The sequence below is a fragment of the Salvia splendens genome, unplaced genomic scaffold, assembly GCF_004379255.2.
Source record: "Salvia splendens isolate huo1 unplaced genomic scaffold, SspV2 ctg432, whole genome shotgun sequence".
NCBI classification, from domain to species: Eukaryota; Viridiplantae; Streptophyta; class Magnoliopsida; order Lamiales; family Lamiaceae; genus Salvia; species Salvia splendens.
The window spans coordinates 1,296-16,294 of record NW_024599083.1 but is presented as its reverse complement, the minus strand read 5'-3'; the positions used below and the strand labels follow the sequence as shown (position 1 = coordinate 16,294).

Below are 14,999 nucleotides of genomic sequence, written 5' to 3'. Positions count from 1 at the left end.
CTTCTGCCGCCCACCGAATGGCAGCCTTCTGCTTCCAGAAATCCTCCTCCATCCTAGTGCGGAGTACGTAGAGGGCGGTGCAACGGCTAAGCTCACTCCTGTGGGCTCCTGTCGGGTCCCCGTCGTAAGCCGCCTGCGCAGCGGCAACCGCCTCCTCTGCCTCCCTCAGCTTTTCAAAGATGTTCCCAAAGACCTCCCTGTTCCAACCCTTGAGAAAACCCTTAACTCTGCTGAGTTTGAACTGAAGATTAAGCATGCCGAAGAAGCCCGTCTCCGCCGTCCACACTCTGGCAATCTCATCCCTGAAAGTGTGATGCCTAACCCACATGTTCTGAAACCTAAACGAAGGCCTCGGAATCTGAGCCGTGAGCTGGCACTGCACAAGCAAAGGGGCATGATCTGAAGAGATCCTAGGCAAATGAGTCACCCTGGTAGCCGCAAAGGCGGTCGTCCAGTGCTCCCCGAGAAGAACTCTGTCCAATCTCTCCCAGAGCCCACTCCTCGTCCATGTGAACGGTGGGCCATCAAAGCCTGGGTCCAGAAGCTGGCAGTCTGCTACGGCGTCGGCGAAGTCCATCATCTCTCCGTGCCTGTCTGTCGTGCTGCCCTGTCTCTCTTCCTCCAACAAGAAGATGTTGAAGTCACCACCAACAAGCCAAGGGGCCCCGTCAGTAGCTAGAGAGATGTCCCTGAGCTTATTCCACAGATCGTATCTCCCCTCCCTCGAGCACTTAGCGTACACTACGGAGAGATAGATTGAAAAAGGGAATATCGCAGCAGAAACTCGGACGTGAAGGACCTGCTCAGAGTCATCAATGACCTCGACCTGCCAGTCCCTGTGAGAGAAGATCCAAATCTTGCCGTTTGTGTTCGAACACCTAAACTGCAACCCAAATCGCCTACTAAAGAAAGAAGGCTGGGGATCCGTCTGGGGCTCAAGCACCGCGGCAAACAAAACACTGTACATATCGATAATATTCTTGAAAGTGCCCTGGGTAGCAGTGTTCGCTATCCCCTGGGCATTCCAGATCATGAAGTGAGAAGACATGGGAAACTCAGTAGGCTCCCGAGGCCGAAAGCCTCGCCTTCTTCGATGAACCCTCTGCGGGAGGGGAAGTGGGTCCAATGTACTGCAGCACCGGATCTTCGGATTCAAGCCTCGTGTTCGGTACCTCACAAATCATATGATCCTGGTGGTCATCGCTGTCTACCTCAACCTCGGCCTCATCCGAGGGAAAATCCTCCAAAGCCCCGAACATGTTATCACCGTGCACAACCATAGCTAGAGGTCCGTATCCGAAACCGCGTGTAATAGAAGGCGATCTGGACCTAGAGGCCCGCTCTCTCCCTGACGAGGAATCATCCCCCTCAAAACCCTTTCGTCCCTCCCCATCTGACCCTGTCTTCACCGAGGTGGCTGTCACCTGCATCTTCTCTCGGCGCCTTTCTCGTTTCCTCTCGTAATAAGCTGCGCTCCTGTTGTTCTTCTTCTTCTTAGGCACAACGAAGCCGTCGTCCCATGCAACCTGTGAGCCCTCTGCGGCTGCTGAAGAAGGCCCGGGGTGTAAGTCGGGGCCAGGGGCCGGCTCTCTGATCACGAAGCCGTGTTTGCGCCTCTCCTGACGCAATGGCTGTCCAACCTCCGGGGTAGGCCTCTCTGTAGGCTGGTACCTCGGGCCCTGAGGCTGTCTACTAGGGCCTGCCTGATGCGACTCTCCCTCTTTGTTGGGAGGAGGCCGGTTCTGTGAGGTCGGCCTTTGGGAGTAGTCCCTCTTGGGAGGCATAGGCCGCCTCCCAGATGCATAGCATGTCGACGCCGAGTGACCTACATGCTTGCATTCAGAGCAATATAGAGGGATCTTGTCCCATTTCACCTTCAACGTGACATGTTTCCCGGCAATGTTGACATCTATCTCCTCAGGGATGGGACGTGACAAATCGACCTCGACACAAATGCGTGCAAAAGAAACACGAGATCTAGTGATTGTGGCCCTATCTACTTGCACGGGTTTACCGAGCATCTCACCAATAGCAATTAGGGACGACTCTTCAAAAAGATGCACAGGCAACGCAAGTATGTTACACCAAATAGCAACAATGGGGATTTCAAAGAAAGGGTCAAAGTCAGGGGTCCATTTAAACACACGCATCGGATGGAGCGGCTGAACCCTAAACCCTAAACCCTAAACCCTAAACCCTAAACCCATTTCAAAGTCAGGGTTCACAACCCTAAACCCTAAACCCTAAACTGAACCCTAAACCCTGAACCCTAAAAGGCATCACAATCTTTGAGAGGCTCCAAGAATCAAGGTAACAACTCCACTTTGTTGGGTATGGAGCGGCTGCTGTCTGTCGAGCATGAGAAAATGGATGGGGAGGCTGCTGCTTCCCTTGACCTGGCCGAGAATCGAACCCTGGTGCTGCAGGATACCTTGCTGGACCACCAAAACGGGCCTCTGCTGTTGGGCTCTGCCTCAATTCCGTCAGCCCAGGTTAGTCTCCCTTTTGGGCCTTCCACAAATCCTTTTTTTTCGACCCCATCAAACTTTCCCCTCCAGCCCAATACAAACACTTCCCCTTTGAACCCTCCACCTGTTCACAACTCCCAGCAGCCCAAACATACTTCCCCACCAGCCCAACCCACAACCCAGCAGCCTAATCTCTCGCTTTCTCCAGCCCAAACCAAGTCTCACCTTTCCAAAAAAAAAAATGTACAGCAACATTCCTCCTCAAAGTTACCGAAACCTTCAGCCTCTGCCTCAAATAACAAATCCTCAAAATCAACCCACCGTTCCAAAACTCAGCCTGACTTTGTGGTGGCTGGAAGAGAGCTTGCGGCATCCCTCTTTGCCGGGAGTTCCGAACCACAAACTGCCCACAAAAATAATTTTCCAGCCAGCAAGCAGCCTCTTCAGACTGTCCAGAAGGCTCTGCTGCAACGCCCTTTCCCACCAGATTTTGACGACGAAAATATGTCGGAATTTCCCCCACTTGAACAAACCGGCCTTATACACACCGGGGTCACCGGAGGCAGCGCCTTTCAAAACAATTCAGCGGCTGCAATTCTGACCCCAGCAGCCCCGACTGTCGCTGACAACTCTCGGCCAGTTTCTACAGCACCTGCAGCTGCTTCTTCTCCGGCAGTTCATCACACACATACTCTGATTTCCGCTGCCAATATTGGTAACTCTCCTCCTCAACCTTGGGCTGATTTGCTGGGTAAAAAAGCCTACTTGGACAAAGGAATGCATGGGGAAAGTTCTAAGGAGGGACTGTCCTCGTTGGCTAAAATCAATGAAGACCAATCACACATTTTTTTTGGGAAGTCTATGGCTGATGTACTAAAGAAGGGGCAGCCGGCAGAGGGTCCAATTCTTTTGGACCGAGAAAAGGCGGATAAAAGAGGCGAAGTCCGCATTGTCGAAGGTAAACCTTGTTTATTTTTTTCGGCTAATGAGACTTCTCTTCTCGCAGGCCGTTTAGGACCTGCCATCGTCGGCAAATTCTCACACTCCATCCCCCCTGCCCACCAAATTCAGAAAGCATTAGGTAATTTAAAACTTGTTGGTGCTATGTCTTGGAATTTCTTAAATGCGAAGCATATTTTCATTCAATTGTCTGATATGCGTGATTATGTCAAGTTGCTTAATGGACCGAATAACTCTCCTGTTTGGTATGTCGAGCACCATCCGATGCGTGTGTTTAAATGGACCCCTGACTTTGACCCTTTCTTTGAAATCCCCATTGTTGCTATTTGGTGTAACATACTTGCGTTGCCTGTGCATCTTTTTGAAGAGTCGTCCCTAATTGCTATTGGTGAGATGCTCGGTAAACCCGTGCAAGTAGATAGGGCCACAATCACTAGATCTCGTGTTTCTTTTGCACGCATTTGTGTCGAGGTCGATTTGTCACGTCCCATCCCTGAGGAGATAGATGTCAACATTGCCGGGAAACATGTCACGTTGAAGGTGAAATGGGACAAGATCCCTCTATATTGCTCTGAATGCAAGCATGTAGGTCACTCGGCGTCGACATGCTATGCATCTGGGAGGCGGCCTATGCCTCCCAAGAGGGACTACTCCCAAAGGCCGACCTCACAGAACCGGCCTCCTCCCAACAAAGAGGGAGAGTCGCATCAGGCAGGCCCTAGTAGACAGCCTCAGGGCCCGAGGTACCAGCCTACAGAGAGGCCTACCCCGGAGGTTGGACAGCCATTGCGTCAGGAGAGGCGCAAACACGGCTTCGTGATCAGAGAGCCGGCCCCTGGCCCCGACTTACACCCCGGGCCTTCTTCAGCAGCCGCAGAGGGCTCACAGGTTGCATGGGACGACGGCTTCATTGTGCCTAAGAAGAAGAAGAACAACAGGAGCGCAGCTTATTACGAGAGGAAACGAGAAAGGCGCCGAGAGAAGATGCAGGTGACAGCCACCTCGGTGAAGACAGGGTCAGATGGGGAGGGACGAAAGGGTTTTGAGGGGGATGATTCCTCGTCAGGGAGAGAGCGGGCCTCTAGGTCCAGATCGCCTTCTATTACACGCGGTTTCGGATACGGACCTCTAGCTATGGTTGTGCACGGTGATAACATGTTCGGGGCTTTGGAGGATTTTCCCTCGGATGAGGCCGAGGTTGAGGTAGACAGCGATGACCACCAGGATCATATGATTTGTGAGGTACCGAACACGAGGCTTGAATCCGACGATCCGGTGCTGCAGTACATTGGACCCACTTCCCCTCCCGCAGAGGGTTCATCGAAGAAGGCGAGGCTTTCGGCCTCGGGAGCCTACTGAGTTTCCCATGTCTTCTCACTTCATGATCTGGAATGCCCAGGGGATAGCGAACACTGCTACCCAGGGCACTTTCAAGAATATTATCGATATGTACAGTGTTTTGTTTGCCGCGGTGCTTGAGCCCCAGACGGATCCCCAGCCTTCTTTCTTTAGTAGGCGATTTGGGTTGCAGTTTAGGTGTTCGAACACAAACGGCAAGATTTGGATCTTCTCTCACAGGGACTGGCAGGTCGAGGTCATTGATGACTCTGAGCAGGTCCTTCACGTCCGAGTTTCTGCTGCGATATTCCCTTTTTCAATCTATCTCTCCGTAGTGTACGCTAAGTGCTCGAGGGAGGGGAGATACGATCTGTGGAATAAGCTCAGGGACATCTCTCTAGCTACTGACGGGGCCCCTTGGCTTGTTGGTGGTGACTTCAACATCTTCTTGTTGGAGGAAGAGAGACAGGGCAGCACGACAGACAGGCACGGAGAGATGATGGACTTCGCCGACGCCGTAGCAGACTGCCAGCTTCTGGACCCAGGCTTTGATGGCCCACCGTTCACATGGACGAGGAGTGGGCTCTGGGAGAGATTGGACAGAGTTCTTCTCGGGGAGCACTGGACGACCGCCTTTGCGGCTACCAGGGTGACTCATTTGCCTAGGATCTCTTCAGATCATGCCCCTTTGCTTGTGCGGTGCCAGCTCACGGCTCAGATTCCGAGGCCTTCGTTTAGGTTTCAGAACATGTGGGTTAGGCATCACACTTTCAGGGATGAGATTGCCAGAGTGTGGACGGCGGAGACGGGCTTCTTCGGCATGCTTAATCTTCAGGGTTCAGGGTTCAGGGTTTAGGGTTTAGGGTTTAGGGTTCAGGGTTCAGGGTTTAGGGTTTTTTTTTTTTTTTTTTTTTTTTTTTTTAAAATTAACTTCATATATTTATATCATATATATGAAGGAAGAAATTACAAATCAACTCCTATAACAAGGAGGAAAGACAAATTACGCCATCCAGGGTTCGAACTCGAGACCTTCAGGATGGACGCGGTATCCAGCACCCTTTACCGCTAGGCCAAGGGGCTTGGATAGGGTTTAGGGTTTAGGGTTTAGGGTTTAGGGTTTTTTTTTTTTTTTTTTTTCCTTTTTTTTTTAATAGGAGGATCGACGATGGTTCCCCATCTACCCTCCGATGTGACTCGGACCCCCGACCTAACAGTTGGAGGTGAAGCGTCTTACCCCGTAGGTGCGCTTCGTTGTCATTCTGGGCCCACAGGCCCAAGGAGAAATTAATCCCCAAATCTGCACTTCCTAGGATTCGAACCTGCGACCTCCTAGGAAGTGAAAGCTCCCTGATATCAACTCCCAAGCCACTAGAGCAGCTTGGTTGGATGGTTTAGGGTTTAGGGTTTAGGGTTTAGGGTTTAGGGTTTAGGGTTTAGGGTTTTTTTTTTTTTTTTTTTTTTTTTTTTTAAAAAATTAACTTCATATATTTATATCATATATATGAAGGAGGAAATTACAAATCAACTCCTATAACAAGGAGGAAAGACAAATTACGCTACCCAGGGTTCGAACTCGAGACCTCCAGGATAGACGCGGTATCCAGCACCCTTTACCGCTAGGCCAAGGGGCTTGGATGGTTTAGGGTTTTTTTTTTTTTTTTCCAACTTGGATGGGTTTAGGGTTTAGGGTTTAGGGTTTTTTTTTTTTTTTTTTTTTTTTTTTTTTCCTCAAACACCTTAGCGGTGGGGGGTTAGGCAGACCCCCAACCTGTCCATATCATCCAAAATGGTAAAAGTCATAAACATACATAGTCCAAGCCCGAAAGTGACTTGAACTAGAAAATCAAGCTAAGACAGCCCCACAAGTCGGGCGCTATCTATCAATCAATCAAGCAAAAAAACTATGTAACAAGGAACCAAAACATACGTACCCATGGCTGGCCCAAAAGTGACCAACCCATAAGGAAGAAAATAGTTATACAATTCAAAAAACTAAAAACCTAGTCGATCATCTATCTCGGTACCTGAATCTGAAGTTCGGGTAGCCCAACTGGTCCATCCTCACAAGTGCCTTCAAGTACCGAGGTGCTGTATCCGCATCGAAGAATGTGAGGGCAGGGGTCTGGACCCCCCTACCTGCTAAAAAATCCGCTACTCGATTGCCCTCCCGATGGATGTGAGAGAAGCGCGTCTGCAAATGTGAGAGCAAAAGACGAATGCTAACCATGTGGTGTCGCACGTCCGCTGCTCCCCTACGGTCTGAAGTGAACACCGCGACCACTGCTGCTGCATCCAACTCGACCCAGACCTGTGATGAGAACTCCAAAGCCATCCTCAGACCATGAAGAAGAGCAAGAAGCTCCGCCTCAAAGCCCGACGCGGCTACAAGGGGCGTGCAAAAGGCCCTCAGGAGAGAACCGTCTGAACCACGAACCACTCCCCCACCACCAGCCTGTCCAGTCGAGGTAGAAAAGGCCCCGTCTGTGTTCAGCTTTACCCAAGGAGCATCAGGTGGATGCCAAAGAACACTCAAGGACCTCAGAACTCGCCGGCGAGGAGGAGCCATGGGCATGAAATCGGCAGCCGGGGTGCAACCACGCCAATGAAGGGGGACTAGCACACCTGCCGCCACCAAAGTCCGCAACTGATGTACAACCTGCCAAATCACATGGGAAGCACGAAAAGAAATGCTGCGATGCTTGCAGCTATTTCTCTCCGTCCAAATGAACCAGTAGACCAAGCAAGGAATAATGAAGCTGATGTGCAAGGTGGGAGCCCTGTGAGAGGACCTCCACCAGAAACCTAATCTAAGTGCAATATCAGTGCACGTGTGAATGTGTGTGCGTATATCAGGAAACCAGCCATTAAAGTAGTCCCAAACAGACCTCGCCGACTGACTAGACACAAACAAATGCTGTAAAGACTCGACAGAAGAAGAAGAGACACAACACAGACACTTGGAAGCAAGGGAAATACCACGGGACTGCACATGACAATTAACAGGGATCTTCTGAAGGAGGAGGCGCCAGATGAACACGGAGGTAGTCGGGGTCAGCCCAGCATTCCACACCATGCGAAGGCCGAAGTGTCTAGGGGACCGAGTCCGGATGAGCTCCCAAGCTGAGGCCGTCGAGAACTCGCCATCACCAGTCAGACTCCATCGCATCACATCCCTACCGCCCACCTCAATCGGCACAGCCCTGATAACATCCAAAACATGCGCAGGCAAAGCATACCGAACAAGCAATTCATGCAGTTTATCATCATGCCAAGTACCATCACGCAAGAAACAAGAAACCTCGTCGGGTGGGAGAGCAGTCCCAGGCTGACAATAGGTCCGAAGGGGACGATCCCCGACCCACACGTCATCCCAGAAGCTGATCTTCCCCTCGCCAAGGGACCACCTAATGAAACAATGCACATGCTGCCTAATGACAGTGAGACGACGCCAAATAGGACTATCATGCGAAGCACAAGGAGCAACAAAGGCACGTCCACGATGATTACAATACTTACTCAAAGTGTACTGCGCCCACAAGGAATCCTGCGAGAGGAATCTCCACCAGAGCTTAATGCTGAAAGCGGTGACCAGCTCGGGGAGGCGACGGATGCCAAGGCCTCCCTCATCCAACGGCAAGCAGATCTTATTCTTCCAACTGACCCAGTGAATCTTCTTCTGCTGTCCAACGGTGCCCCAAAAGAATCTGGCCATTATCTGCTCCAGCTCCCTCAACCAGTACCCATAGGGCTCCATGACCTGAAGGATGTGGAGCGGGATAGTCATCAGGGTGCTCTTGATCAGAGCAAGACGACCCCCAAGAGAGAGGTGTCTGTGGGACCAGCTGTGGATCCGGTCAACCATCTTCTGTCGGATGTCGAGGAGGTAGTCAGCCTTCAGGTTACCTTTATAGATAGGCACCCCGAGGTATGTGAAAGGGAATGCGCCCATCTGGAAGCCTCCGACCTCCGCCACCGTATCTGCCCATGATTCAAACCTCGGGTGCAAGAAGAAGTGACTCTTTCCCCGGTTCACCATCTGACCAGACACTGCCGAATAGTGGTCAAGGCAGTGCGCGAGTCTCTCAACCGCCTCCCTATGCGCCCTGGTGAAGATGATGATGTCGTCGGCATAGGAGAGGTGGGAGATGGTGGGCGATGATCTAACAGCTCTGTACGCCATGTCCGGATGGGAATCAACCAGCCTGTCCAAGCTCCTAGACAGGTAGTCTGCTGCGAGGACGAAGAGAGATGGGGAGAGAGGATCTCCCTGGCGAAGGCCCCGCGTCGACTGGAAGAAGCCCGCAGGGGAACCATTCACCAGAACCGAGAACCAGCACGAGGAGATGCACCGTCTGATCATACTCACCCATCCCGGTGGGAATCCCATCCTCTCAAGCACCATGAGGAGAAAAGGCCACTGCACTCTATCATAAGCCTTTGCCATGTCCAGCTTAAGTGCTAGATTAGGCGATGGGGCCCTCTTGAGGATCTTCCTGCCGATGTCATGAATCATCTCCTTAGCCAAAAGAACATTATCACAAAGCAAGCGACCCTTCACGAAACCACTCTGGTTCGGCGCCAGCACAAGAGGCAACAGCGGCGCCAAACGCGCGGTCAAGATCTTGGTGATGATCTTGTTGGTCACATTGCAAAGGCTAATAGGCCTGTACTCCGCCCAAGTCTCTGGGTTGGCCTTCTTTGGCAGGAGAATGATCGTCGTGGCTGTAAAACTGCGAGGCATAGGGGCACCCAGGAAGAAGTCCTTGACTGCAGCGACCACGTCTGCACCCACAATGTCCCAACAATGCTGGAAGAACAGGGACGAGAAGCCATCCGGACCTGAAGCACTGTCTCCACTGATGCCAAAAACTGCTGCTCTGACCTCATCTGAATCTGGCACTACGCAAAGACCCTGGCGGTCCACTGAATCCGGCAAGCTGTGCAGGATGTCAAGATCGGGCTGTCCCAGCTGCTCGATGTCTGACGTGAGGAGCTGCTGAAAGAACCCAACCGCCGACTGTCTAATCTCCTCCTCTGAGGTGAGGCTCTGGCCGCCTGCCTGAATCACGTGAATCCTGGACTTTACCCTCTTCTGTCGTACCCACCCATGAAAGAACTTGGAATTCCGCTCGCCCTCTGTCGCCCATCGAATGGCAGCTTTCTGCTTCCAAAAATCCTCTTCCATCCTAGTGCGGAGGACATACTCTGCGATGCACCTATTGAGCTCAGCCCTGTGCGTGGGTGTGGGATCCCCATCAAATGCCGCCTGGACCAAGGTGACCGCCTCCTCTGCCTCTCTCAACCTCTCAAAGATGTTCCCGAAGACGTCTCTGTTCCATCTCTTGAGGAGACCTTTAACCCGATTGAGCTTGAACTGAAGATTAATCATACCAAAGAACCCCGTGTCTGCCTCCCATGCCCTGGCAATCTCCTCCGTGAAAGTATGATGCCGGGTCCACATGTTCTGAAACCTGAAAGACGGCCTCGGAATCTGTAAAGAGGTCTGACACCTGACCAGGAGGGGGGCGTGATCTGAGGAGATCCTAGGCAGATGAGTGACCCGGGTAGCTGCAAAAACTGTCGTCCAATGCTCCCCAAGCAAAACTCTATCCAACCTCTCCCAGACCCCGTTTCGTGTCCAAGTAAAATCAGGTCCATCGAAGCCAGGATCAAAAAGCTGACAATCTGCAATCGCATCTGCAAAATCCATCATCTCACCGTGTCTCTCTGCTGTGCCACCCCGTCGCTCATCCTCCGTGAGGAAGGTGTTGAAGTCACCTCCAACGAGCCAAGGTGATCCATCTGTCAACAGGGAAATCTCTCTGAGCTTGTCCCACAAGCTATATCTGCCCACCCTAGTGCACTTGGCATACACAATCGAGAGGTGAATGGGAACCGGAAAGATGGCGGCCGTAACTCTCACATGCAGGACCTGGTCCGAGTCGTCGACCACCTCAATCTCCCAGTCTCTATGTGCAAAAATCCAAATCTTGCGGCTGATATTCGCACACCCAAACTGAAGGCCAAACCGCCTACTATAAAAAGAAGGTCGGGGATCGGTCTGAGGCTCGATCACAGCTGCAAACATCACACTGTACATATCAATCATGTTCTTCAGAGTGCCCTGGGTGCGAGAATTCGCAATGCCCTGGGCATTCCAAATCACGAAGTGGCTAGACATGAGGAGATCAGTGGGACCCCGAAGCCCCAAGCTTCGCCTTCTTCAATCTACCCTCAGGAGGAGGGGAAGTGTGTCCCGTGCCATGGGCCTCGAGCTCTAGCAATCTAATGCGCGAAGCCGAGGCCTCAGCCATCAAAGTGTCCTGAAACTCTGTAACAAGTCGCTCCTCCTCGTCGTCAGACGGGAAGTCCTCCAATGCCCCAAACATGTTGCTGTCCACCGCAACAATGGCCAAAGAGTCATTCACATGTCGGGATCTGTACGATGGGGAGAAGGATCCACCACCACTCTCGCTCTCTGAAGCCGAATCCTGGCCATCTGTGTCGGGGTCATCACCCCCCTCTGACCGAACCTCTGTCGGACTCACAAGTTGTTGCTTCTTCTTCAATCGTTGCCTCTCCTTCTTTCTGGCCCGGCTGGCTGCACTGCGTGTCTTCTTCTTCTTCCTAGGAACAATGAATCCATCATCCTCAGTCTCATGTGTCCCTGCCATGGCTAATCCCGAAGGCCCAGCATCAATGAAGTGTCCCGGGGCCATCGGGCCGTGCTCCGAATGAGCAGTCTCCCTCTGTAGAATACGAACGGCTGGTCTCTGTACCTGGTGAGTCTCTGGCTGCCGTATCTCGGGAGTTTGTTTCTGAACTCCAAAGTTCCCAACCTGTGGGACTCCAATGTGAGAGGCGCCTACAGTGTACCCACCTCGAGGATGTCCCTTGTGTCCCCTGCCGGGAGCAGTCTCGTGGAGCTGATCCCCCCTCCCCTGTCTTGCCGGGGGCTGTTCCCCCCTCCAATGATGAGATGGGCCAGGCTGCCTAGATGCCCCATGAGAGTAGTCCTTTTTGGGAGGCATTGGGCGCTTGCCAAAAGCATAACAGTTGTCCGCATTGTGCCCCACATGCTGACACTCTCGACAGTACAACGGTATCTTATCCCACTTGATCTTCAAAGTGACCCTCTTCCCCGCAATATCCAAAGTGATCTCCTCAGGTATCGGCTGGGATATGTCAACCTCAATACAAATTCGGGCAAAAGAAACCCGCGATCTAGTGATCGTGGCCCGATCCACTTGCACAGCATGCCCAAACAAATTCCCAATAGCAATCAAAGCAGACTCCTCAAATAAGTGCACAGGCAAAGCAAGAATATTGCACCACAAAGCAACAATGGGGATCTCAAAAAATGGATCAAAATCGGGGGTCCACTTAAAGACACGCATGGGGTGATGCTCAATATACCAAACCGGAGAGTTATTCGGACCATTTAAAATTTTCACATAATCACTCATCTCAGATAATTGAATGAAAACATGCTTCGCATTTAAGAAATTCCACGACAAAGTACCTTTTAATTTGATGTTTCCCAAGGCTTTCTGAATTTGATGCGCGGTAGGGATGGAATGCGAGAACTTTCCAACAATGGCGGGTCCTATACGGCCTGCAAGATCGGTAGACTCATCAGATGAAAAAAACAAACACGGTTTACCTTCGACCATTCGGACCTCGCCTCTCTTTTGTGCTCGGGCATGATCAAGGAGAATATGGCCATCCGACGGTTGCCCATCTTTCAATACATCCGCCATCGAACGACCAAAAAACACCTTCGGTTGCTTATCCACATCGCCTCCAACAACATTATTAAATCCATTTCTATTTGAGTTTGTACCCCCACGTTCCTTCTCTACTAAGTCAGCCCATGTCATAGGCGAAGAGGTCATATCCGAGAGGTTTTGTTTTAAGTGTGCATCACATTCTCCTTTCCCAACATTCTGATTTCCACCGGTACTAATATCCGAGGACATGTTCAAGAGGGAAGTAGCACCTAAGTTTAAAGAATGCGTTCCTTTTGTGGTCTTGAGAGGGGGGAATTCTGCCGACTCTAAAATAGTGTGAATGTGATTATTAATTGGGATGGCTGGGTGGCAAGTTGTGTTTTGATGATTAGGCATGGAGTTGCTAACCATTGCCACGGACAAGGCAGTTTTAAGAGAAGATGGGTGTTGGGTAATATTATTGTTTTTCTGTGCAAGATTGATTCCAGATTTCTGGTGGGTTTGTGTTTGTTGGATAAAGGAAATTGGCTGACTTGGGTAGGAATTTGGGCGAGGCAAAATAGAATTGGGCTTGTGTGGATGGGTGTTGGAATTGGAAATATGAGATGGGAAATTGGGCCTGGGATATGGAAGCATATAATTATGGGAGGTACTGGATAAAGTGGGCCTAGGGGAATTAGTATATCTAAAATTGGGCTCAAAAGAGGAGAAGGCTGAAGATGTTACCTGGGCCGAATGCTTGTATGGAAAGGTGGGCTGAGGTTGGTGACGGAATAAAGGTTGAGTTTCCATGATGTCCAAGTGTGCAGCCTCGTCAGCAGGTACCACCGAGAGTGGAGCCACGTCGAGGACGTGTTGGCGACACGTCATGTGAAAGGTTGGCAGCTAGTGCCTCCTTAATGGCATGTGTACTTGAGCTTTCACCATCTCCCAAGATTGGCATAACCGTAGCATTTTTTGAGGAGTCAAACAAAGCATTTTCTCCACATTTTCCAACTAGCACCTCACCATTTTCAGTTGACGTGGCGAGTCCAGCCGTGTTCGGCAAAGCATTTAAAATGCTTGTCATTTTCCCATGCAATTCGTAGCTATCCACGCGCTCCAGCCCAGATATTTCCCCATTTTTCCACGCCGCTGGATTCAAGATATCATTAAGGATCTCGGGTGGCCGATGAGTCAAGCAAATAGCTGGATTATCTAGTGAATCATCACATTTCACGCTCCCCAAATCCCCTTTAATTAATGCCTCAGATATGTCTCCACTTCCCAACAAATAAACATTCCCATTTCCACTCATATGCGAGGCTTTGACTTGAGGAGACGGTTGGATTGTATCCGAAAATGGAGCAGCAATAAATGAGTCAGTTGTCATTTTGGGGCTTGTAAAGTTGGCGGCTAGTGGGTTATTATTAATGGCACATGTACCATTTTCGTCGCCACCGAGGTATGTTGGGGTTGTTGCAACTCTTTTGATATAAAGCTTCTTTCTCTCACCGAATTGTACAGCTACTCCTTCTCCATCTTTGGCAACATCCAAACAAATTGAATTAATGTTATGACTCCTCTGCATATTCAGATTGTCATTTTGTGGAACAAAATCTGTCCCCTTTCTCTTCTCCGTATCAGCAACTGCCACATCCACACATGCCAGATGAGCCTCGTAAGTAGCCACCTTCGCCGAGACCCTCGATGACCGCCGTGGAAAATACGCCGCCTCCTGCTTCTGTGATGGCGCTGACTGCTTCAGCTGGTCCGCCGCATGTGTGTGAGTCACCGGCGATGGTCTCGAAGAATTTTTCTTGTGCTTGCGCGAGGGGGGCGACGCAGCTAACTCCAGGTCGTCGACGAAGTGACCGTTTTTCCGATCAGCAATTTTATCTTCCTCCATCTCCTTTCTATACTCCTCGTCGGTGTCAATGTCGGACTCCATTATCCGGCGTATGAAAATCTCTTTCATCTCTTCAACTTCCGACAGAGAATGCAGCCTTCCGTCGTCTGAGGTTACGATGTTTTCTCTTGAATCCAGCCCCTCATCTCCCTTCGCCGGTGGTCGGTCCGCCATAGCTGCTGGCGGACAGAACCTGCCTCCGAGCTCTCACCAACCCAGAATCGAACCAAAAACCACTGCGACCTCCCCTTACGACCAAAAGCTGGGGAACTGAACCAGACCAGACAGACTTCGGCGAAAAAGGAGAAGATAACTCGCCGGAAAAAATGGTGGAAACTTGACGGAAAAAAGGGACAGACCCAAAACCGACTCCAAACAGACCGACACTTGACGAGAATACTCCGCAAAGCTTCGCCAACACAGCCGTGACAGAAAGACGCCCAGTAACCGGCTGAAACTCGCCGGAAAAAGAAAAGCACCTGACGGAAAAAAGGAAAAACACGCCAGAAAAAAGAAAGACCCAAAACTGACCTGAAACTTGACTAAAAACGAAAATGCAATCGGACAGATTGCTTACACGGACAAGACGAACAGATTAAACAGAAAAAGACT

The 14,999-nt window shown here is 50.9% G+C and overlaps 1 protein-coding gene across 1 annotated transcript; it reads right to left on the bottom strand.

The window, feature by feature from the left end:
- Window positions 1–322: 322 nt before the first annotated feature.
- LOC121790174 lies at window positions 323–1,048 on the bottom strand (the record flags this gene model as incomplete). The annotated part of the gene is made up of 1 exon (XM_042188448.1): window positions 323–1,048. A coding segment is annotated over exon 1 (726 nt), but the record flags the coding sequence as incomplete, so codon positions are not given.
- Between the last annotated feature and the right edge of the window lie 13,951 nt (window positions 1,049–14,999).